At 37.2% G+C, this 24,906-nt stretch overlaps 1 protein-coding gene across 1 annotated transcript in view; it reads left to right on the top strand.

Annotated features, from left to right (window-relative positions):
- Positions 1-442: 442 nt before the first annotated feature.
- Positions 443-24,906, top strand: part of LOC142350395 (uncharacterized) — a 63,850-nt gene continuing 39,386 nt past the window's right edge. The window contains exons 1-4 of the mRNA XM_075402242.1: positions 443-692; positions 7,565-7,749; positions 8,035-8,145; positions 8,289-9,386. Of these exons, the coding sequence (XP_075258357.1) occupies positions 461-692; positions 7,565-7,749; positions 8,035-8,145; positions 8,289-9,386 (1,626 nt within the window). The 5' untranslated portion in view covers positions 443-460. The remainder of the gene's footprint in view (positions 693-7,564; positions 7,750-8,034; positions 8,146-8,288; positions 9,387-24,906) is intronic.

The following is a 24,906-nucleotide window of genomic DNA, read 5'->3' as shown; positions in this document are numbered from 1 at the left end:
TTATCGCGGAAAACAGTGACAAATGCGACCTATATTTAAAACCTGTTCGGTAGGTAAAGGAGAAATAAAAAGTCTTTTATTCAAAAACTGATGATTTCACGACGATCCTGCTTCGAGTCTATATAACTGTTTTCTTCCTATCCATTACTCGGATTGTTTTTTACAAAATTAATTGTACGATGAATTGAGCTTCAATCTTTCCAGTCCAAGGTACTTCTTGCGCAAAATCACTAGGATGATATCTTCCTGAGGGTTCTGACTCTGACAGGAGTCAAATTTCTTACAAATATGAATTTGGATAGCTTGACTTTTGTAGTTTCAAGGAAGTATAGCCAAAAAACGGCCGAGGTCAGACAATTGGTCATGTGACTTCTTTGACTCAGTAGTGAATGACTAATTTAACTCTTCCCGCTCATTGATTCTAGACTTCTTAAACTTGTAGTACAGTTGTACAATTGAAATGAGGTTGATTAATAATTTCACGTCATTTTTGAGTGGAGTTTTTCTCCTAAACTCTTTTGTGCGAATAGAATGTAGCGTCCTTCGCCATAGGGAGGGAGGTTTGAGATATGTCGGTCAAGACAGAGATGAGAAGCAAATTGAGACAACGAGCAAGATGGATCAGATGACGGCAGTTAATGTGTCGCCCAATGTCATCACCGGATCTTATGATCCAGAATCACAGTGCCCGAGTAAGTATTTCTCAATAAGTTTACCACAGTTTTTAATACCTGCACATATTTAGCAGCTGAAACAACTCTGTCATTTCTTTCTTTCTACTTAAAAAAATTTTCGGTGAACAGACAAAATAGTCAGAACTAAATACAGAAACATGCACACCAATTAACAAGAAAACTACTTAGATTGTTCGTATAATTGTATGACATTGAACAAAATATTAAGCTGATTACACCAAAGTTTTAAACTTTGACACTGTATTTTGAAAAAAGTTTTTGTTTTTATCCTAATTCATATCGATTAAAAACAAGCATTCAGAAGCTTAACACGTATATTGTTTTTGTCTGGGACTGTTTTGTCTGGACACGTTTTTTTCTAACCCAGGTTGAGGTCACATGTCATAAACAGTTATTAGCCAGACAGACTGATGCAAGTGGCAATTCTTTCATACAAAAAATTTCTGACCATCAAGAACTATCTAGATATTATTTCGGATTTGACCTTGGGCCTAGACATGGGGAAAATATGGCTAAAAAGGCGAAATCAATGAAATATAATGGGAATCAAAACTGTTGACCGTCGATCAGACTCTCAAATTAACAAGCACTTTGGAACTTTGCTCGCCATTTTATACTTGCATAAAACATGAATTTTGATTCAGCTTTTTTCCGAAAAGTTAAACGCAAGAATGTGCTTAATTAATTAGATAGGCTAATTTGACCGCTTATGTTTCGCTGAACATTGCGTTGCAAGCGCACAAGAAAAACTCTAATTATGCGGCAAATAGCTGTTTATATATATATATATATATATATATATATATATATTCACTTTGTCACTATTTTCCGCAAAACTTGTGAACAATGTAATAATTATGCTGAAATAAAAGAAAGCAGGTTGATAATGTATTGCATAAAAGTCCCTCAAATTACTAAATCCGGATTGAGACGCCAGATTGTAGCTTATCGTTTACGATTATTACGACTGTTCAGAAGGTTGGTACACAGAAAATTTGTCTCAAGTAAATAATTAAGAAAGTCGGCAAATCATGATTTTGGTTGCTTGAACACTTTTTCCGAAAACAGCTACGAAAACTAGGTTTGCCGAAATGGATATTTACAAGTTAATGTTTTCGAACTGAACCTTGGGTTTTCAAGGATTCAAATACTTCAACTCAAATCCAGTAAAAAATGATTTTGTTATCGATGAACAGGGCCTCAAAAACAGAAACAAAAAGAAAAAAGATGTCAGTTATCAGAAACACGAGTGTTAATGGGCACAAGAAACGAAATTGGTGATCTGATGGTATGAAACAAATAGTTTTCTGCAAAACAGAGTTGATTTTGTGATTTCAATCTCACTGTTATTTCCCAAGTGGCTTTGTTTTTTCAGATAACCATAATATAACAAAAAGAGCTCGTGCATTATGCATTATGCTATGCGCTGTGCAAAATATTCCGGCTATTTTGTGCTTCACCAAAATAATCTTTATACTGCAGCGGATGGGCGATTATGGGACAACTTGATTATCTGCTCTTTATTTATCGTAGCAGAGCAAAGAAAAAAGCAACCGACTATTTGCTTCAGAAAAATGTTCTCAAAAGCATTTCAGTGTTCAGAGATAAATGTTTCTACCAGCTTTTGTTTGTTCAGAGATATAAATTTCCCCAGAAAATTCAATTTTTATGACATTTATTTTTGATTGGTTTTAATTTTGACCAGGAGCAAAATTTCACTCCACCGATGTACTAACTCGACTCCCCCGCAACCTTAAACATTTTGCCAAAACATGCTGTCGGCAGGGCTTTGTCAATTCAACCTTTATTTGCTTGTTTTTTTTCAAACCTTGTGATCGAATAGCTTTCTGAAATGATTCGATTGTGTCCGCAAAAAAACAAGTTGCTAGAATTTAAACATACGAAACTTTTGGGAAAAAATTCAGTTTCCTGTTAAAAAAGTATGGTTTTAGAGGAAAAAGATACAAAGAGTAGTTAATAAAATTACTATTGAACTGACTGCTTTTATTGAGATCCCCATTTTGAGACATTATTGATTGAAAAACTGGCTTTTGAAAAATTAATTTTGATTGTGAAATAATGGAAAAACTAAATTATTATTGTTTTGTTGTTTTTTAATAATTGTTGTTCATAAGTGATATTTTTTATATGTTTTCGAAGATCTTATTGTTATTTTCAGAATCGGTCAATTTTTTTCATATAAAAATTTGAAATGAATAATTCAACAGTTTTTGAAAAAAATGATGGAACAATCACAATTGGTGCTTATGTTTGATAAACAGAATTTCAACTCCAAAAAGGAAAAGAGAACGTTGCGATTTATTTGAAATTGCGTTTCTCATCAAAAAGTACTGAGCTCACATTATTTTCTTCTGAGTTTGAAAATAATGTTTCTATTCAAAAATTTAGCGCTGCTCGTCTTTCAATCAACACTTTGGCTGTGATTTTGTATTCACAAAAAAACTAGTGTGATCCAAATATTTTTAAAATAATAATTGTTAAACATAAAAGTCGAATGATTATTTCAAAGAATAGGTTGGCAGGTTAAACTGGCCAAAAATTTTTACTTTAGTTTACGGAAAAATATCAGAATTTGAGCGTAAGACTTGTTAGTTAGTTTTGTAATCTTGAAATGAATGAGAGCGTCACTTCTCAATTTCGTTTTTGTTGAAAAAGAACTGGACTGTTTTCTAACAAATCTTTTTGTCAAAAATTTAAACGTTGGCAAATTTAAATAGAAATCTAATTACTCCCTTGGTCAAAACTTTTCGAGTGTTAAGCTTGAGAAAAACAAAAAATCGTCTACGTTTTTGCATGGGTAATTAGGTCCTAGGTTTAAAATTTTTCCTAAAAATTGCAAACTATAATGAACTTTTAATGCATTCGAGAATTATTTGAGTTAAGAAAATATCATTTATTTCTGTTCCCAGTGCTCGTTCCATTCTAAGTTGGTCGTTAGCGGCAGCCTACAGTAGTCACCAGGTTATTACGAGAAGCAGCTGTAAGAAAAAAAAGCCAACATGTGTGCCGTGCTTTTTGCATATAAAATTTAGACACTATCAACTGTAAAACCTCTTGTCTGCCAGTGTTTAATTCTGGAAAAAAAACAAAAAAGAGGAGGAACACAAAGCGGAATTAATTCGTTTTAATGGGAATTATCTGCAAGCATTTTGCATGTTCATTCATTATCCGCACATGTCAACTCTTTTGAACTCATGTCAACTCATGTCAACTCATTTCTTGATTTGGCCCAGCGCCTTTGTTTTTTTGGAAGGTGTAGAAATTTTTTAGCAGTCGTTACACAATGCACCGCTGGAGCAGTTTGGGCTCTCAAGTTAATTCTGAAATAATTGAAAGGAAATGTTCTGTTATGAAAATTAATTGCAGTGCTCTTTGATTTTCGGTATTTTTGTCGGTCAATGTTGATGCTCAGTTAATGTTTTTCGCTTTTGCTAAAATTAACGCTGCTTAAAATTTTGAGTTGATGAAATCTCATCTTTAGAGTAGGCAAGCCAGCTCTTGATGTTCCAGCTCTTGATTTCCTACTGTTTTAAAAGTCGAAAACATTTTATCAAATTATATTAAATTCTATAGAAATCTATGTTGTAGTTAAAATTGGGCCCAAAATAATGACTTAGTCAGGTCAAGAAAACTTTCGAAACCGGAGCTTTGTTTCTGGCTCCAACAAAGCATCATCATTTCTGGCAGTTAGCCTAACAAAAACAAAAGTATTGTTTTTAGCTAACTCAGTTCAAAAAATCCCATAACTATAAAAATCAAATAGTAACGTGTGAGTAGAATTGTTTAAGCTTCAATTTAATCAAAAATCAAAGGACCAAAGCTTCCGAGAATCAAAGCTTTTTAAAGTTCTTACGGTTACAAATTTTCATTCGACTAAGTTATAAAACATTTTTTTTCTAAATAGACAACTTCACATGAACGCAAAACTTAGGTGCATAAATTGAGGGTCAAAATCCAGTTTTAAATTGAGTGGGTGCGATTAATTGCTTGTAAACAGATCAAACAATTGTGTAAAATAACACCCATTAAATAATTTTTTGAGTTCACCCAGACTAAAATTTTAAGCTATGGTATGTGTATCTTCATTTTTAATTGCACTCAAACGAAGTTTGTAGCAATTAAATTAGTCCTGTCGGTCTTTTTTTTATGCGATTTTTTGCTTGACCGATTTTTCGTCTGACGCTTTTGACTTTTCGTCCTCAAAAACGGGATAAACAGGTAGCGCCCAGTGGGCAGTAAGTGCTCTTAGAGCTTTTCAGCTCTGTTTCAGCTCAAACTGTTTTGGAGACTTACACTTATACTTATGGTGTGAAGGGCGGTTCTTAGAGGTTGAAGACACACCCCCCCTGTTGACCCCCCAGTGTTTTCTTCCCCCAATCTGCCTCCGATATGCACCCCCCCCCCCCCCCCTCCGTGGCTAGCTACTGAAAACCGCTTGCTAAAAACGCAAATTTATACTTTTTTGCAATTTTTTTCAAGATTTTTGAAAATGTTTGACATTTTTTGATTTTTATCAGCCCTGGGTGTCAAAAAATCTCCTCTAGGGAATATGTTAATGCATTGTTTCTAGTGGTAATAGAATAGTTTCAACATTTTAACATCACGAATTTTAGCGATTTTTTTGACAAAACGTGCAATTTTTTCATTTTTTTGACATTTTTTTCCCTATTCAGGTCTTTCCAGACCCAGGGGTCAGAAAACATCCTAGGAAGGTTGATAATAAGTTACTGACAAATTTCTAATGGCCATGAAATAATTTTTCAACTTTTTAATGTCACAAATTTTAGCAGTTTTTTGATAAAACTTGCTTTTTTTTCAAGTTTTTTTTTGAAATTTTTTGAAGATTTTTAGATTTTCTCAGCCTCAAGAGCCAAGGAACCTCCTCTAAGATTTGAAAATAAATACTGAATATTTTTTAGATTAAATGGAATGTCTCGCAAGATTTTAACATCACGATTTTCAGCATTTTTTTGATATTTTTTTTCCAATTTTTTGACATTTATACTCATTATTCAGATTTGTTGAACCTCAAAGGTCAGAAAGCCTCCATAAGGGTTTGATAATAAGTTACTGGAAAATTTTTGTTGGTCATAGATTAATTTTCATCTTTTTAAAATCACAAGTCATAGGAATTTTTTTAAAGTTATTTAAAATTTTTTTTGTCATTTCTTAGGTTTCTCTAGCCTCAAGGGCCACGGAACTTCCTCTAGGGTATTATAATATATTACTGCCTAGTTTAGAGATGTAATTGAATGTTTAATATCACGAATTTAAGCAATTTTTTAAATTATTTGCAATTTTTCAAGTTTTTGATTTTTTTCCGGCTACAGAGGCCCTCGAACCTCCTCCAAGGTTTGATAATAAGCTGCTGCTTGGTTTCTAGAGATAATGGGATGTTGATCAACACTTTTTATGACTCCAGTTTTAGTAAGTTTTGGACAAAATTTAATTTTTCAAATTTTGGAAAATTTGTATGTTCCAAGTGTATGGATCTTTGAGCCTGTAAAACTATTTCTGGCTTGAAACAGGGATACCGGATAGTCTCTTGAGACAATGAATTGATTTTTAAGATATTAATGTCTTGCTTAATGTCATCATCTTCTTTGCGTAATGTCATTATCTCTGATCCTCATTATCAATGAGTTTTAGTTGAATTGTTTTTTATCATAACTGATCTAACAGGCACTTTTTAGAAAAACATTGTTAATTGCTCTCAAAAACATTTTGTAGCAAATATATTAACCCTGATTGTCTTTTATGCAATTTTTCGCTAGTCCGATTTTTCGTTTGACGCATTTGACTTTCGTCTTCAGAAACGGGATAAAGATGTAGTGCCCTGAGGTCACTAAACCGTGGCTAGCTGTTGACGAAGCCAACCGCTCGCCGGTCGTATGAGAGCAATTCGCCCGACGTTAGTCGGTTATGTTATTCTTTTCAAGCCAATTTTGGATAATTAATTTTACTCATACAGGTTGTAGAGATCTAAGTTTTTTCAATTGGAATTTGAGTAAACTTTTACTTCATGTAATAAAATTGACTGCCAAGTGTGAATTATGCAATTGACTATGCAAACGGTACACGAAAAGCGGTATCATTAGAGTTGCTATTCAGAATCATAACGTTAGCTTTTATAAAAAAAGTTATCCAACTGTTTTTTGAAAGCAATATCTGAAAACAGAATTTTTCAGTTTTGCTATCTGGAAAATTATTTCAGAAAGAAATAAATTTAACAAAAATAGATCCCATCTTTTTATGTTTTCTTTCAAGTTTTAATGTGGATTTTTTTAATTAAAAAGCGTCTTTGGATTCATCCCTAATATTTACATCAAATTATTTTAAGATTAATTATATGTTTGAAGAAACGATGGCACATTTATGGAATAAAAGCAGCGGTTGAATTGGATTGAAGATGTGTCTATGTGAAGGATTATTTCTCAAAAATGTGAGATCAACCACTAATCGGACAGATTTCTTTTTATTGCTGCCGATAGTCCTTTACAATTTGTCATATTGCTGCCGTGACCTGTACAAAAGCTTTTTGTTAACATCTCATCAAGATAGTAAATTGCTACCAAAACTTCTTTCTTGCTTCAACGATTCCAATTTCATGCCCAACACGTAAAACAAACGAATAAGACTTTCAAAAATTTTAAGCATAGTAAATTTTTTGTTCATAATTTTTATTGGTTTCGAAAACAGTAGTAATAAATTTTAACCGACTGTTTGGCGGGTTATTTCTTATTGCTTGAATAGCATTGAGCTGGAATAAAAATCCCTATGTTTCATAAGGCTCACTTGAAGAAATCTATTTTTTAAAGAAAGAACTATTGTGTTGTTGGCCATTTTAGGACCGAAGCCTTTTTGGCTGCTTGATGAGCACGGTTTCACACCAATACAGACCCGATCGCTCAAGGAAAAGCGAGCATCGAAGAAAGTCAAGTTGAACCCGGTTCCTGAGATCAAAGACGGGCATGATGAAAACGACCATGTTTTCTCACCAGGACGGAACTTGAAAGGCGTTGACCAAAAGCCGGTACATTTATTAACACTTCGAATCTTACAAAGTTTGAAGTTTCTTTATTTAGTTTTATTTAATTTAGGCAAATGTATGGTCTTTTATAAGGTAAAAATGTCTTTTTGTTTTTTTTACATGGGTTTTCAAAAGCAGGCATTCCACAAGGCGGGAACAAGTACCAGTAAATTATAAATTTATTAGAATACAAGTATTTTCCTTTCATATTTTAGTTGAACAAAACATTAAAAGTTCATTGTAGTAATAGTTTTATACGTTGTAGTTTTTAATTCAAAGGTGTTTTAGCCACGCTCTTTGACGCCTCGATTGGACAAAATAGATAGCATGACTGGTGGCGATGCTGCGGATTCCCAGTCAACATCTCAACTCAAAGCTCCTCCTGCAAAAACTGAACTGGTAATTCTAGTAATTCAAGATGAAACCAATCTTATAATAAGACAAGCCGTACAAACAACCAAAAGACGATGTATTTCAATTATCGTTCGTGGGAAAATATATCCGTGATTTCTCTTTTTTATGAACACATTTTTCCATTTCAGACCACGCCAGCTCCCTCCAATGATAACTTGCGTCTAAAACCCTTGAACTCGAAATCAGAGAGATCAAATGTTGAAAACAATCATCAATCAGAAGCAACGGAAGACGGCAAAATTGTTGATGCCAATGACCGAAACGTGCGATCTGCAAAGACGTGCGGAAGTTGTCAATGTACAGAGAAGTCATCCGATGAAGTTGAATTGATTAGTTGCAATATCAAAGAAGGGTTCATTGAGATCTCGAATATCGATTATGAAGTAGCAGATTTAACCCAGCTTTTCAGTAAACAAACGGGAAAGCAAGTTGACATTATAATCAAAGACACAATGCTGGAAACGGTCAAAGGTCTTGAAAGTGCCGGATACATACGTAACCTTATTATGGAAAATAACGCGAAGTTAGTGTTTCAATCAAGACAATCACCACTCGTTTTGGAGAGCCTGCACTTTCGAATGGCCGCGCTGAAGGAATTTCATAAAAATGTCTTTAAAGCGATTAATCTTACTTTCAGTTACCTAAAGACATCCTCGATATCGGATTTTGCTTCGAAGGACACTTGGCTTGAGCTAGGTTTCAATATCGATAACATATTATTTGAGGGCGAGTTTTCGAGTATCCAATCTTTCGAACAATTTCCACATTTAGAAAATGTGACTATGTCTAATGTGTTTTCAAACCAGCCGGAACTTCTTCCGAACAGTTTTCTTCAAAAAGTTGGAACTCTGAAGGTACTCTGTATTACAAATTCCATGCAGGTTTCTCTACCAAACAATTTTCTGAGCCAAAATGGAGCGAAAGATGTCTCAATCTTTTTGCACGCTGATAACGTGAGACCACAGTCTATTGATGTGAAAATTGGACTGAAATCTTTGAATGGCAAGACTTTAACTGACTCTGAAAAAGATATTCTTACAGGAACTTCAGATTCTCGTAGTTGTGCATCATTGTGTGCGAATGGAGATTGTAAAACTGACTCAGATGAGATCTCGGCAATAAACTGCGCGATATGTATTCGTAATAAAGAGGGACCAAACCAGCGCCTCGAAAGTGACCTGTGCTCTCACAAGCCAACCACAGTTCCCCCTCAAGATCTGCCCACTGTAAGTATGCCAGATTTTGTTTTCTATGAAAAACGAACTCATTCCGCAACCTTTTTTTCACTGTGAGTTGCAAACCATAAGTAGAAATGCGAGTGGTGCTATAATGGGGCCAGACACGGATCAAATTCGATGTCATAGAAACCATAACGTGTTTCTGGTACAATCATTGTGTGACTTCAAACACATGTGGTCCTTGTACAAAAACAATACGTGATAATTGATTATTCTGATACTGAGAAGAACACGTGAGAAAAACACGTGAGAAGACCTAATCAAGTGATGCATATTGACATCGATAATTTTCGATAAATACAAAATCATTTAATTTCTTGTCCTTGACGGGACTAATAAGAAGCCGTACATCACCGAAAATGACCACAACAATTTTTGTATGATGAGAAAGAAATAAATCAAGACACTTTTAAAAAAGAAACCAACCACATGCTATAAGTTGTCTTCGTGTAAGATAAATTAGCATTGATCTCATTATGAAGCAGGGCAGGGTTTTCTAGTTAAAAATTTGTCGTACTGCTATTTGCAAAAACTGTTATCTAGCATGATTAAATTTGTTTTCCACAAAATCAGGTCGAAAAAAAACGTTTCAAAAAGAAATTATGAGCACTATTCAAAATCTCATTTTTTTTCAAATAGTAAAAATCTGTCGCTTAAAGGTTACAGTTTCTCATGAGTCTCCGCAGAACGCATCTCCTCCCCTCTACCGTTCGTTGCGCTTTTACGCCTGCCATATTCCTTATTATTACTGATTTAAAAAAAGAGAAGCCTTGGAACTTGGTGACAAATTATTTCCAATGTATTACAGAACGTTGTAAGTATCATTCTAAAAGATTTCGAAGAATAATATATCATTTTGCAAATTTTTGTGACGTAACAATCTAGCAAAAAGGAACCGTAAACAGTTTAGATCTACCCGTAGTCTGAAGTGCAATTGTTCTCTGGTATTTTGAGAGCTATTTCTTCTTGGCAGCAGTTTCTAAAAAGTTTTTATAGGCTCTGTAACCAATTTGTTCATAATTTTCGAGATATAATCAGCACAAATTTTGTAAGAAATGTAGCTTGTTCCGTTTGAATCACTCCTTAAGATTGAAATTAATAGTGTATCCTCGATGATGCTATGTCCAATCTATTATTGAAATTTTTAGGGCTGAAATCGTTCATTTTATTATTGCTGAGTTCTTGTCAAATACAGCTCTGCTGACCTTTGTCGATATAACAATCTAAAAAAACTCAAATGGTCCAAAAACTAACAATGGTTTCATTATTGAAATTATAGAAAAGCGTTATCGATATTGGTGCCAACGATCTGAGGACTACTATTTACATTCATAGGTAATTTATAAAGTATCACTGATTAGCTTAATGGTCAAATGTTATCAAGGGTTAATTGACATTAAATTGTTTGTATTTAGTATTTGAGAAAATTGTGATACACTTATAGCATTAGATCTCTAAAATAAATGACATTTGATAAATAACTAGGAGATCAAAAATTAACTAATATAAAAATCAAATAAATCCAAAAAATGAGGAATGTAATTTGAAAAATACACTATGTTAGTGCGAATTGCTCTCCACTTGGGTAAGTAATAGTTAGATTCCTAATGGAAATTTTTTTTTCTTTTAGGAATTTAACTAGCTAAGAGGTAATAAAAAGCTTTATGCTGAGTGGTGTGATAATAACTGGATCCCGGCTGACGATCCAAAAATGGGGAGATCTGGATTTTAAAAAAATTGAGTTCAGACATCAAGTCTGAAATCAAAAATTTGATTTTTTACTGCTGTGATTTCCTTTCTATTTTAAAGTCTGCTACTGGGAACAGTTTGAAATAGTTGGCTGCTATAGCGAAGTTTGTTTTCGTTTTTCCTGAATATGGTTGCTATTTTACGCTTGTTCCATTGTATTTATGAACTAGCTAGTCACTCACGAAGCTCTACTCTAACTTTGCGTCAATTCAAATTGCACGTTTTTGTTAAGAACGCAAACATTCAACACCAACCATTGAACGATGTTCAAAACTTCCGGACCTCAAATGAACCAACAGAACTAAATCTGAAGTCTATCTTTGTCAGTTGTCAGTTCCTTATTCTGTATTTTGACCCACTGATTGAGAGATTGAATTGTTATTTCTTTGTCTTCGCAATGCACAAATTGGCTCGATCAGTATGAGGACGTTTTCTATACCGAGAATCAGATGTTTTTTTCTGTACTACGTTTCATAGGCAGTCTACTACTATGCTATGATAAACTCCTTGGGCGTGATGCGTTAATTGACAGATCAATATTTAACTGTTAGCAAGATAGGTTGCTTTGATTTTCTTTAATCGCTCTTGAACAAAGATTATAGTTATTATTGTAAACGTGTATGTCTTTTTTAATGCAAATTGTTGGCTTGACCGTTTTTGTGCTTTTATTCTAGAACATTATTTGACTTCTCAAGTGACTTTTTCACGCTTTCGTTCTTCATTTTTTCAGTGATATCTACTACTCTCACTCTGAAGTAAAGCTTGTTGCTAATATAAAATCGCTTGCAGCAGCAAAAAGTAGGGCCTGAAATCCGAGTGAGCAGTGCATCTGATTATGTATCGGGAGGTGAATGGTTCGAAACCTGGCAGGGTGAACTGTTTTCCCACTCACCTGTCGTTCGAGAGCAATTCTTCCGACTTTAGTCGGTTTATGTTTAGTTTACGGTAACTGAACGTCAAATAAATTCCAATGAGTCTTGCATCATCTTGAAGGGCGCCTCGTTATCTTGATAAAATTTATTGGCTCTTTAGTGCTTTCTCAGCAGTTAAGGCAGATAAACTCAGTTTACAAACTTCCAGTTTACAAACTCAGGAAATATTTCCTGCTGTGCGGATAGCAAAAGTAGGCACTCTACTTGGACTAGTTTTTTGGAGAAATCTGCTTTAGTGCCGGAACATTGAAAAATCTCAAACTATAAGTGTACTGAACTGACTGAATGTGTCCCATTGTGTAAATCATTTTCACTGATGGTGCTGTGTTAGGAGCGTAGACTTTCCTCCTTCCTTTGAATTTATTGAAATGAAGTTACAAATCTGTGTTAAAGATGGTGGTACTTCATTTTCTTTTTCGCTGAGCTATACTGAACATTGTTAATCCCTTTTGACTCAATTTTTAAAAAAACTTCCTCAATTTCAGGTGCTTATTTTACTTGAGTTAACTTATTTCACTTTTGAGAGGCCGAGAGCCTTTAGTGGTTCATAAAGGATACCACAATACAAAAACAGGTGTTGTAATATGTCTCATATGGGTGACGCAACTTTTCCAAATGTGGGCTCTCATTTCTGCCGAACAATCTTTTTTGAATATAAAGATCATGAAAACATCGTCTTTGAATATGTATTTTCCCAACATCTGGAAACTCGTCGCGCCAATGCACGATCAGCGTCTGCCATTCACTTTTGTTTGGTTCTCCGCTCGAATCCCTTTTCCAGTGCATTCTCATTGTGAAAAATGAGCAGATACGTAATGAGACACAATTGTGCCGAATTAAACGTCTGCACTCTTGGACACTCCATGGTAATTTTGGTTCTCTCAGTAATCAGATGTCACAGGCCTGTCTTTGTTTTTTTTTCAATTGAACGGAAGTTTAGATTTTGGAGCGGCGTCGTTGTTATTATCAACCTTCTGAGAGCATGTATGCTTGTTGCTGTTAATTTTTTTAAATTGGTTTTCAAATTCCGCTCGTTTTAGCAAATCTTTACTGCAAAAGTTCCTACAATTATAGCTATCGTTGGTTAATCGGTTCAAAACCTCCTATCAACTGCTGCTATAAATAATTTGCACAGCTAGTTAAACTTTTTGCGCCAAACTTGGATCTATCATACGGGTACACATAGTTGTTACAAACGTAAACGTAAACAACCAAAAAAAAACGTTCAATTGACCTTCAAAGGACCGGAACATCGAACTAATCAACAATTTTAAATCGGTGTGGTCAAATAAAAATTCTCTCTTCAGTCGGTTCTGCCGGTTCTTTGTTCGGCAGTCTGACTATTGGTTGGGCGATAGCATCATCATTTTTTGTCTAAGCACGCAAAATTCGCCTCAATCCTTCTGAGGGCGTTTTTGTACTAGTGATTGAATGTTTTGCAAATCACCTGCAAACTCAAGATGGATATGTGTGTGCGCAAATTTGTCAATCGCCAAACCAGTGACAATTAACTTTAGGTTGCAGAGATTACTTTGTCTCTTCCTCAAGGTTAGGGCCATTGGCTTAGGTCTCTTATCATTTTAAAGTTTCTTGCCTGCACTTAAAGTTTTCATACACTCGGAATTTTCTTCCTTTTTTGAAGATAGTAGAAAGCGGCGTTGATTATTTCTTTTGGAGAGAATGTCATTTTCTTAGTGCCAAAATTTCAGGCAACAACTCAATATGGGTGTAAGTCTACTGAACTGACTGAATGTTTTGCGCCGTAAAATCTTCCTTACTTGTTGCATTGGGTGTTAAAACTTCATTCGTTCTCTTGAGTTCCAGAATTGTTATACTTATCTACGCCAATGGTTATGGTAAGTTGCATTCTTCGTCCCTGAGAAATGCCGGCCTATTCTCAAGCCCAGGCATTTCTGTTCCTTGTTGTTTATGTCTCTTGTCTCAATATCAGTTAAAATTTTTGTTAGCATTTCAGCTATTGATTTCACTTGAATAAAGTTGTTGCATTTTGAGGGCCATAAGTGATTGGTAAAGAAAAACGTTCCATCATCTTGTGTTGGTAGAGAAAATGATTTTGGTATAGTATAAGGTTAACCCTGTAGACTGCAGCTTGTGATTCAAAATCTATTGTTGTTATATGGCACCTTGTAGCAACGCAAATTTTCCCAATTTGAAGGGTCCACATTTCTCCGGAACACTCCTTTTAGACATAAGAATCACGGATGCATTGCAATCTCGTTGAAATAGTTCATTTTTAATCTCTTGAGATTTTTCACGCCATTCTAAGATGAGCTTTTGCTATTGGTTTAGCGTATGGATACACTTTCAAGGCCAGCGTTTGTTCCAGCTGGTATTTTCTGGTCGTAAAAGGTAATCAAATTCCTAACAAATCTAATTTCTAAAGAAGTGCGGAATCAAACGAAATGATTACTTGCTTGGATACTCGGTGACACTTTTCTTTCCCCTACTCATCCAGATCTCTAAATCGTATGCCTACTTTATCCTTTTCACTGATCAAGTTTTTATCATAATATTGGACCAGCCTCGTAGTTGTTATGAGTCTGCTGAATATTGGTCCTAATTAGATTATACTGGCCTCCGTCTGGTTTTATAAAATCTTTTGTGTAAAAAATTTTCCTTACAGTTATAATTGTCATATTGTGAGGGGATACAAAATCTCTGATCACTTGCTGCAGTGCATAATTTGCACAGCTAGTTCAATTTCTTGCCTCAAACTTGGTTACGCAAGAATGCTTAGCTTCGACAATTTTCTATGAGTACTTTGATTAACGAGAGCCTTATTTCAGTGTATGCTCTTTAAACATGCATTCAGTTGTTTTGGAATGAATTGGAAAAAATTCAGCGAGGCAAGAGGATTTTCATGTAATGAGTGTCCGTAAGACTTGGGTGAAAGACTGCAATCTCTACTTTTCTGTTTTTTTGTAGATTTATCCTGCGTGGTTAGTGGAACAGTTTTATTTAGTTAGTTTGCTGCAACGACAAATTTCATTCTGGTGTTATTGAATTTAATGGTGGCTTTACCGCGTCTATCAACATCTCAACGTACTGGCTGTTCATGGAACTGTATTCTTTTTTTTGTCATTGTACTTGAACCCATTTTAGTCGCTACGATGTCACATATGTCTTTGAACTACAAACGTTCAAATGATCTTCAAGGCTTCCGAATCTCAAATGGATCCAGGGGATCAAATCGGTATTGACAAGTGGGAATTTTTTTGTCTGTCAGTTCATTATTCGTAAATCTGACCTTTAGTTGAGAGATCGAATTATCAGTTTTTGTCTAAACAATTTACATATTGCCTCTATTAGTCTGAAGAAGTCTGTGAATTTATTTTTTTGCTGTACTACGTTCCTCAAGTATTCTGCTTTAGTTTTTGCCATACCCACTGCCATGATTCGTGTCAATGGTCACCAGTCATAGTTTTTGGGTAATTGGGTTTTGAGCTGTTGCATGCTAGTCCCTTTTTGGTTGACTAATTTAATTTAGCCTTCTTGCGGAAAAGAAGTCAATAGGCAGATTTGTAGAATCTGTATATTTAAGGTGGAGGTTTTACCCTATTCACAATTCCACAATAGTTCCTAGAATCTATCTTTAGAGAAAATTACTGGACTGGATAGTAACCTCACAAACCTACTACTCTTAACTAGACCAAAGGGTTATACCAGGTCCTCTGTTCAAGTACTAAAGAAAGTATTTTCAGGCGCTATAGAATTGTGATCAATTGCCAATAATAATGATGATATTAGAATATGTTTGTAATGCCTCTCTATGTTATATGACATTTTAGCTTCTAAGAAGTGTTTTACCAAATGAAATAAATTGGTGACTCTAAGATTGAGAATTATACCAGGTCCTTAATTCACTTTCTAATTAGTCGATCAACCAATATACTTGAAACAAATAGTAGATGACGTGAAGAACTCGTCGGTGTTCACTCCACAACCCAACCAGACGAGTATTAATCAACTTGATAGAACGTTAAGACATTGCCCATCAGGTACTTCAGGTTACTGCAGACAGTTTTAATTGTCTACTTGGTTCACCATTCCAAACTACATGGGTTAATTTACTTGCCAAGTCTTCTACGAGCAGGTAGGCCTACCTTCAGAATGGCTTCACTTTGCGGTCTCCTAGAAGGAGATTGGCCGATTAATACTCTCTGAAATCAATCGTCTTCATGTTGTCCGGGATTCGATGCTGTCCTCCAGTTCGTTAACCTAACTTAACCTCATTATTGATTGGTTGATCACTACTTTACTATTCACCGAACTAATTTAAATCCAATAAATTGAAGTTAGATTGAGTATGATTTTAGATCCTTAGAGATGTTTTGTGAAGTTACTAAAGTTGTACAATTACATTGTTGATTAACAGAGAACCGAAAGAAACGATTAAGTTTTACCCAGTCTTAAATATTACAAGGCTATAGGTCCTTGAGAACAACTAGTTACAAATGCCTATGAGTGCCAAGTATCGAAGCTTTTAGCAAAAACCTAGTAGATACCAGTTTAAGCTCTACCAATTTATAAAAAATGTCTAAAGAGAGAAAGTAGTGGAAAATTTGCTAAGTTAATTTAACGAAAACTATAGTTGCCAGAGTATACTAGTTCAAACAATTATTACGACTTTCAGTACCACGACAGAGATTTGTTAATTCACTTTTCTAATAAAATTAACTCCGCATTTTGGTTTATCACGACAATATAATTATTTTCAGACTGCTTTTGGTTACACAACACGCAACACAACAATTATTCGCACAAATTGTTCTCTTGAAATTGGCTAAATTTGAGCCGTATATATACTGATTATCTATGTTTGGTTAAGATAGTTTAGTCCTATTTTTACCAAAAGTTCCTAATCTTTGTGTGAAAAATACCTTTTTGGGAAAAGTCTTCAGAAGGTCATTCATGACTTTGATAACCTAGGGCCCTTATTTGGGTTTCTAATCCAATATTACGTGGGTGAGGATTTTGGTGTTCAATCTATAATATAATCTTTATCAGAGTCAATATTTACTTATTAAACTGTTCTCATCAGTTTAAATTTCTTCACCTTTATTATCTTTGTACAGTTTCAATTTTAGAATTCGCTTTTGTGTTGGGAATAATTCAAGGTCAGGATTAATTTGGTTCTTTTCCGAAAAACGCTTAAGTTTAACTTTCCATTCCTACATCCCACCCATCTCGACTAAATTATTCTCCTGAATAGTACAAAAAAGTGAAATTAGAGTATAAATTAAAAGTATATAAAATCATCATCTTTTTTTGCGGTACAACAGTTTTATTGGACTTGAGAGTCTTTTGTTTCGCATTCTCTCTACAAGGTCAAGTCTTTCTTCCGTATGAGTTGCCTTCCCAGCATCTCTGATTCGATCAGTGGGCGGACTCTCCATCGTATTTCTCTTTTTGTTCAAAATGTAAGGTTTCTCCACTTTTAAATGGGTTGCAAGCAGGAATCTACGCACACATGATAAGGTTTTGGAAACGCCATTTGTTATGAGGTTAGAACAATCCAGGACTTCAATTTAGTCTGCTCTTTCATCAGTGATCAACGTCGTGGTGTGTTGTTTTTTTCTCTGTGTATAACATCTGGCTGTCGTCACGAACAGAAGGCTCCAGTGATCAGACGACAAGGCAGAGTGACTGGTCAGGTCAGCTTTATTTGGACCTCCATCATGAAAGTAGAGTACTACAACTGATGTAAAGTAGTGGACCTATCGAATGCCTCAACCGTCTCGACCACACTGAAGATGCGAGTTAATGCAAGGTTGATATAATATTGAGTGGAAGTAAAGTTGATCCTCTGAACATGTTGTCTGGTTCCCTTTACTTTGTTCAAAGAAATCCGAAATCAACTTTGTAAGTTCGTAGCCATGGTTGTAGATGAGGAAATGATGAGAGATTTTTATTGGAGAATGCATGTTCTTCTACAGTGGTACCGTTCACTCAAATAAAATCAAATGAATTTTTGGATCTAATCAATTAGGTTGGTTACTGCGCCAATTGATTGAGTAATATTCTCTCCATATATTTAGAAGGAATAGTACAGAGTTCTGCAAGAGGCCTTTTTGGTATATCTAGCATAACTGCAGAGGTTTTGCTATCTTATTTTTTTTGTTACCAGTTGTTACCCCTTTCTCTGAGAGAATTTTTATTTCCTAAACCGTTTCTTTTGCGGAGTAACATTATTCAAATAAAAAGAACCCATTTTAATTTCGCTCGTGCTATTTTTTTTATTAAAACTTGCATTTATTAACAACTATGTTATATTCTGACAAATCAGAATAAATGGTTTAGTACTGGGAGGAAAAATACTCTAATCAGCGTGGACAATGTTCGAATGCACCGCATACTGCTGATTTTTATCCACGGTTCAAAAGAATTTAAAAGTGATTTTGGAATCCCTTGTTACATACCCAAGTAATCCAGTTTTTTTGCCGTTTGGGATTTCTTTTTTTTCAGGTCGAAATTTCGCTTCAAATTTTTTTCGATAAGAGTTGCCTTTTCGAGTTCAAAAAAGTATACTAATCCAAAGAGTTGCACTGATTCCCTTGTTGCATTTCTGTGACCCTGCAATCGTCGCCAGCGCATAAAACCTAGGAGAAAAGAAAACAACTTCTATTATTAGATTTGGTTTGTAGCGCTTTTTTAAAAAAAAAGCAATAACTTCTTTGCTTCTTTCGGCAAACGAAACAAAACCTCGATAGGAAAATTGCTCGAAAATTCTCACTGTTATTTTTTTATTTTTTTTTAAAACAACTCTCAAGTGGTTTGTTCAGTAACCGTTAAAGCTCGACAGATTTCCCTTTTTAACTGGGCAGCAAGGAGAGCTGCGTGTAATTCCCACTTAGGAGCTGTCATTACTTTCATAGACGCGACTCGGGCCTTGCCCAAGACAAACGCCAGCTCTGTTATAATCTCCCCGGATGTGCAAGTTACTTGAGCCCTAAGAAAACCTACTGCACTGAATACGTCTTGCGAGCTATCACCAAACATGTGGAGTTCAAGATGTTGGAAAGGACCTGAAAAGAAGCTTCTGGGTATTGTGAACTTAGCAAACTGCGGCAGTTCGACACACCAGGCAAGGAATCTGTCAACTCTGGATTTAGGTAACTCGTCATCCCAACTTTGTCCATTGACACGCTAAAGGTCTTTCAAGATAAACCGAGCGACGAGACCAATTGGGTCATAGACCTTGGACACGAGACTTAAGACCAAGCGCTGTGTTAAACTTTTCGTGATGGTGCTGTTGGTACCTCTGCTCACAACCAGAGTATCGTTGTTGTGATCCCAAATAAACCCAAACGCGTTGATTCCTCGTTGGATGAAACGATGACTTTTGGTTCAGTGGATTGAGCAGAACTATCAATTCGATCAGCCAGATCTGGCACATTGCTTCAAACTTATTAAGCTTGAACCCACCCAGGTGGAGATGATGTACCAATTCCTTCTATTGATGGCCCTCTCGGGAGATTCCACTGAGTCCAAGTAATCGTCCATGTAGAAGTTCTCAAGGATAGCTTTCGCAGCTTTAGGGTACTCATTAGCATTATCACTTGCCGTGCGCTGAAGTGCGTAGTTGGAGCATGTGGGCGAGTCTTTCGCCCCAAAGATGTGGCGTGTATAATGATCTACCACAACATTTTTGTCCCGACACAAAAAACGCAATGATGGCTGATCATGACAACACTCCTATTTGGAGGAAAAATCCCTCGATGTTGGCGGATACGGCAAATGGATGTTGTCTGACCGTAGAAGTACAATATTAGTTTTTGTAGCAAGTCAGGTCCGGTGAGTAATGACTTATTAAGAGATACGCCATGGAATTTAGCTGCTCCGTTTTGTACCCCACGAACCTTGCCCGGCTTGTTCGGATTGACAACAAGATTGTGTGGTAGGTACTTTATGAGCATCTTTGGCCCTTGTCTATGCCCTCTTTGATGGTATTCGAATACTTTTCCCTTAAAAGCTGGTCTTTCGTAAATTGCTTTTCCAAAGATTTAAATTGAACCAGCGCTGAAAAAATTTTGTTGGGCAGTGCGATGTTACATTCAGCCACAGCATTCCGACATCAAATCTTTCTCCATTATGCACTGTTGTGTTCTCAAGAATATCAAACGCACGTTCATCCGCTGCGGATCGTGGGTCTACTTGCATGACGGCGCAGTACGACTCCATGTCGTACCCTGATTTTACTTGACTAGCGAGATCGGAGTCCTGCTCCATATTCGTTTTAAAACAAGTCGAGACTAGACCTGAAGACGACAATAGAGGGCCGCTTAGAACCCAACCTATGGGCAGGCGAACAGCGAAGGGCGAGCACTTCTCGTCGGCAGCGAAGTAATCTAACGGGAATTCTGTCCAAGTATCATCTCGGTGTTTCCGTAGCAAATTGTATCCGGGTCTAGAACTGCTAGGTGCGTGTAGGTTTCTTGAAGTGCTTTAATGTTGATCACATCGTGCCTACGTTTATGTTTTCCTTTAGGTAAGGACTGACTTTAGATGATTCAAATTCATGGTTAACGCGTGGTGTTATAGTTAATTCAACTAGTTTTTTGTGTACAACCACTTCGGTATTTATACGCGTGACTTAGTTTCAATGCTGTTTCATGCAAACCAAGTCTATTTGCAAGATCATTGGACACCCAAGAGTTACTGCAAGCGGTATTGCACAAAACTAAAGCCGCGATATAATTACCGGAAGAGCTCGTCGGCTTTAATTCAGTCACCTGAGGGAGGCCTTTCACATTACTCACAGATGAAAAAATAGTGGTCTTACTCGGTGATTGGACACTCGAAGTTTTACTTTGACTTGTACCAGCATTAGAATTACTATTGTTGTTGGTTGAAAGAGATTTTGATGGATAAACCCTCTCAGCTCCATGAAGAAGTGTATTATGGGAGCTGTTGCAGCCGTCCTTTCTGCATTTCCTAGGATTCAGGCACTGTCTAAACATATGTTTTTCTCTAAAGCATGAAAAGCACAGTTTTGCTTCTGCCACTACCTTTGCTGGCTGAGTGGGAGATTTTTCTTTAAGTACTCGACACTCCCAGATGCGGTGACTACTTTTACACACAATTCAGCGAGGGCTTGGAGGCGATGCCGGTGTTGAGACTGGTCTCTGAGTGCCCTTAGTTTGCGTATTAGCAGCAAAAGTTCTTGAGGCAACTTTGGTCTTGACTACTGATTTGGCGTTATCCTGAGTTTTTGGCTTTGATGATGTTTGTTTCATTGAGTCGTGTGCCTCGGCTTTTTGCTTTAATCAGTCATTGAAGTCAATGAGTGCTGGAGTTACCCAATATTGACCGTAAAGAGTAGCCATGACTCTTCCATACTGGGCGGCAATTTTTGCACAGCCGTGTTAAGTAGCGAGGCGCTCTTAAAGTCAGCGTCGTATGAAAGTGACTTAAAGACCCCAACAAGATTTGAGATTGTTGCAGAATAGTTTATGATGTTAACACTATTGCGCATCTTTATTGGTGGAAAAGAGCTGAGTTTGTCTAAATGTGCACTGATTACTGCCTGGTTTTGGCCAAATTTGCGTTCAAGTGTTTTAAGTGCATTCTTATACGTTACACCACAGTATGCCAACTCAGCGATGGCGGTTTTAGTTTTTCCGGTTACAAGAGTTTTATGTATTTTAAACTGACATCATCATTCAAGGACTGTGATTCTATGGCGCTTTTAGATTGTCCGAACTAATCATGCTACTGTAGGGGATCACCATTGTACTGTGACAACTTCCACTCGGGCAATGGATCGTTCTTTCTAAAAGTGATTGCATCTGCCAACTGCTTCATCAAACCGGCGGAGTTCGAAGAAGGAGCCGAAGGTGTGGGATGCGGGGGGTCACTCCAACACAAGGGATTCGGAACGGTAGCTCGATACGGTGGCGGAGTGATTGGAGTGACAAAAGTTGGGGCGGTACCTGTGGAAGAAATGGATTCGCTTGCTTGAAGTCTGATTCTACGTAATTTTGGGACCCTGCTGCTGCTTGTACATGAAAGGAGTAGCGGAGCGATGTAGGGACCTCAGGGTTGCTTAACGGTGCCGGTTGTACGGTGTTTATGTTAACAGATGTGCATACGAGTGGTACTGCATTAGACGGGAGTGCCGCCGGAAAACGCAAGACATTTGGATCCGGGGCGCAGGAGCTGCGTGGGTTATGGGGACAAAATGGGACAGGATAAGAATTGTGCAGGCGGAGAAAGGGGTAACGGATCGACATTATTTGCCACGGGGTTGTTGGCGTGTAGTGGTAGTTCTTGTGGCGGCAAAGGAGCAAAACGGAATGCTGGTGGGATTAACAGGAAATGCGATGGTACGGGGTTTAAAAAAGGGGGATGGGAGGGCAGGTAAATTTATATGTATTTGTGACGGATTAGATGCTGGCGGAACATTAGCGAGGGCATTTAAAGGCAGTGAATGCGGAGGGTTGACTAAATTCAACTGTCCCGGCATGCCCGACCTGCGAGGGAAATGATGATCTAACTGTGAACCATCGAAGTGCGTTGTTGCTTGAGACAGATGTCGGGCTGTGTTTGAGGCGTTTTGTTGAGCTGGCATACCAAAGATGTTTAGCGGCGATGGAGGTTGTTGTGTGTAATGATGGTGTGTTGAGGCTGTTGCTGCTCGTGGCTGATGAGTTTTGCAATATGTGCATTATTGGTTACTTTGGTTCTACTACTTAGTTCTTTCGGCTCATGGACAGGGAGGTTAATGTTAGCCTCATTTTGACCATAAGTATTGTGATTAGGGTGAGTTTAGAGGTTGAGTTGAAGAAGGACGTGGGACAATTGCTAGGTTGGATTGGGCAATGGAACCAGAAATGTGCAAACTCGGTTCATTTGCAACATCTGCCAAGTTCCCGGCCGGCGAAGAATTAACTCAACCTTGAAGAAGTTTCTCGCTCTTGACTGAACTTCTTTCAGTAAAGAGCTCGCTCGTTCTGCCTGTACTAGACCCGTCTGATGATGGTTTTGTCATCAAATCAATTTCCTCAAGGGCTGCAGCAGCTACTTGCTTGCGATGTTCTTCCTCAAGCTGCTTTATTTCCAATTTTTGCAATTACGTTTGTGTCTCAATATCAAGACGCTGTCTAGAAAAACGCAGCTGTCCCTCATGTTGTTTCTCAAGTTCTTCCTTTTAAAATCCTGATTTTTGTAAGTCTCGTTGACGCTTACTTGATCTTTTTGAGGAAGTCATGTGTGAACTTGATCTTGAATGTTAAGAGATATACTGCTCTGGTGTCTCTTTGTCTTGGACCGAATTGATGTACCCTCGAACAGCAGCAATGAACTCGCCAGTTTTCTTAATTAGAGTCTCTAACCATTTTCCCATGTTCTGACAGGCAGCATCTGGATCTTCAGTCTTTTATGCCAGATTAAAGAGCTCTTCATTCTTATCAACTACTCTAGTAAAAGAATCTGTGCGTTTCACAATCAGACGTTTGATCTTAACTTTCCTGAATTGCTTATCTACAGCATTGTTAATTTCAGCCGCTAATTTTTCCCTCGCACTATAATGTTTTTTGAATTTGTCCTGCAATGTTGCCATGATCTTATCAAAACAGGAATCAAAATTTTAATTTGGTACTATTACAAAAGTACACGCACACAAATACACAAAAAAATGGGTTAAACCGAACCGTAGTATGAAGGTTAGCCTAGCAAACCGCCAAAGTGCAAAATTTTTTTTCGTCGAGTACAGCAGTACCCGGCGAAAGAAAAAAAGAGCGTTGAGCGCGAACCGCGCAACACGGGACAGAATGGCAGATGGGACGGACAGGGTGAAAATGTTGGGCGGACGGCGAGCGGTTAAGCGAGAGCGACACAGAAACGTCGGGCGAACGGCGCGCGACGAAACGGGGAAAACGGTACGGACGGGACGGAAACGGTGAGGGGGTAGCGCGCGACGGGACGGAAAGCCTGGATAGCACGTGAGGAAGACGGTAAGTCACGAGCAAGGAGGCGGGAGGATCAATGCTAGTAGACCACAGCAACAAACTCAACCAAACAAACTAGCCTTAACTCCAGAACAAACTTAAGTCACACCGTAGAAAATGGGAGAGAAGCCACTGCCAGGCAAACTACCACAAGTCATTATGGGGCTTCATCTGCCAACATCAAAACAATTTACGGCAATGAAGTAGTATAACCAAAAGTCGAAAAGGTCCGGAAATTTATTAGCCGTAACTCCAGAACAAACTTAAGTCACACCCTAGCAAACCACCATACTCAGACAACAAAAGTGCATACTACCAAAATTAATCAAGCGACAACGAAATGCTAGCAAACTAGTGTGGTGAAAGCTACGAAACGAACCAGCTGTAGCTCTCGGATGAACTTAAGTCACATCCTAGCAAGCAACGAAACTAAACAACCTACAAGCATACTAGCAGAGAAAGATTTTACGTTACCAAAAACTCAACATACTACATCAATCATACAACAGATAAACAGGAAATTGAAAGAAACACGGTGAAACGGAAACCAAAAGATGGAAACGGAAAAATGAAACCAGATAACGTGCGGAAACGGACGGTAGTGAATAACTCGAAAAATGGGAGAGCAAAAAGTTTAGTAACGCGCTATTGGAGAAAACCAACCACAAACTATTCCGTAACTTGTGAGTAAACGGAGTCACACCGTCAGCGGGTAGAACAACAACAACGCAATACTAAGAAACATTCAGGTTATCAAAGGCTTGGGTGTGTTCTGCCTCCTCGAAGGCTTGGCGGGTGCAAAACGTTTTACGACGACGCTTAGAATGTTTTTTGGTCGGGAGCGTGTTATCAAGGACC

Source organism: Convolutriloba macropyga, chromosome 12, assembly GCF_964194025.1.
Source record: "Convolutriloba macropyga chromosome 12, txConMacr16.3, whole genome shotgun sequence".
Lineage (NCBI taxonomy): Eukaryota > Metazoa > Xenacoelomorpha > Acoela > Convolutidae > Convolutriloba > Convolutriloba macropyga.
This window is presented reverse-complemented; position numbering and strand designations above follow the sequence as displayed.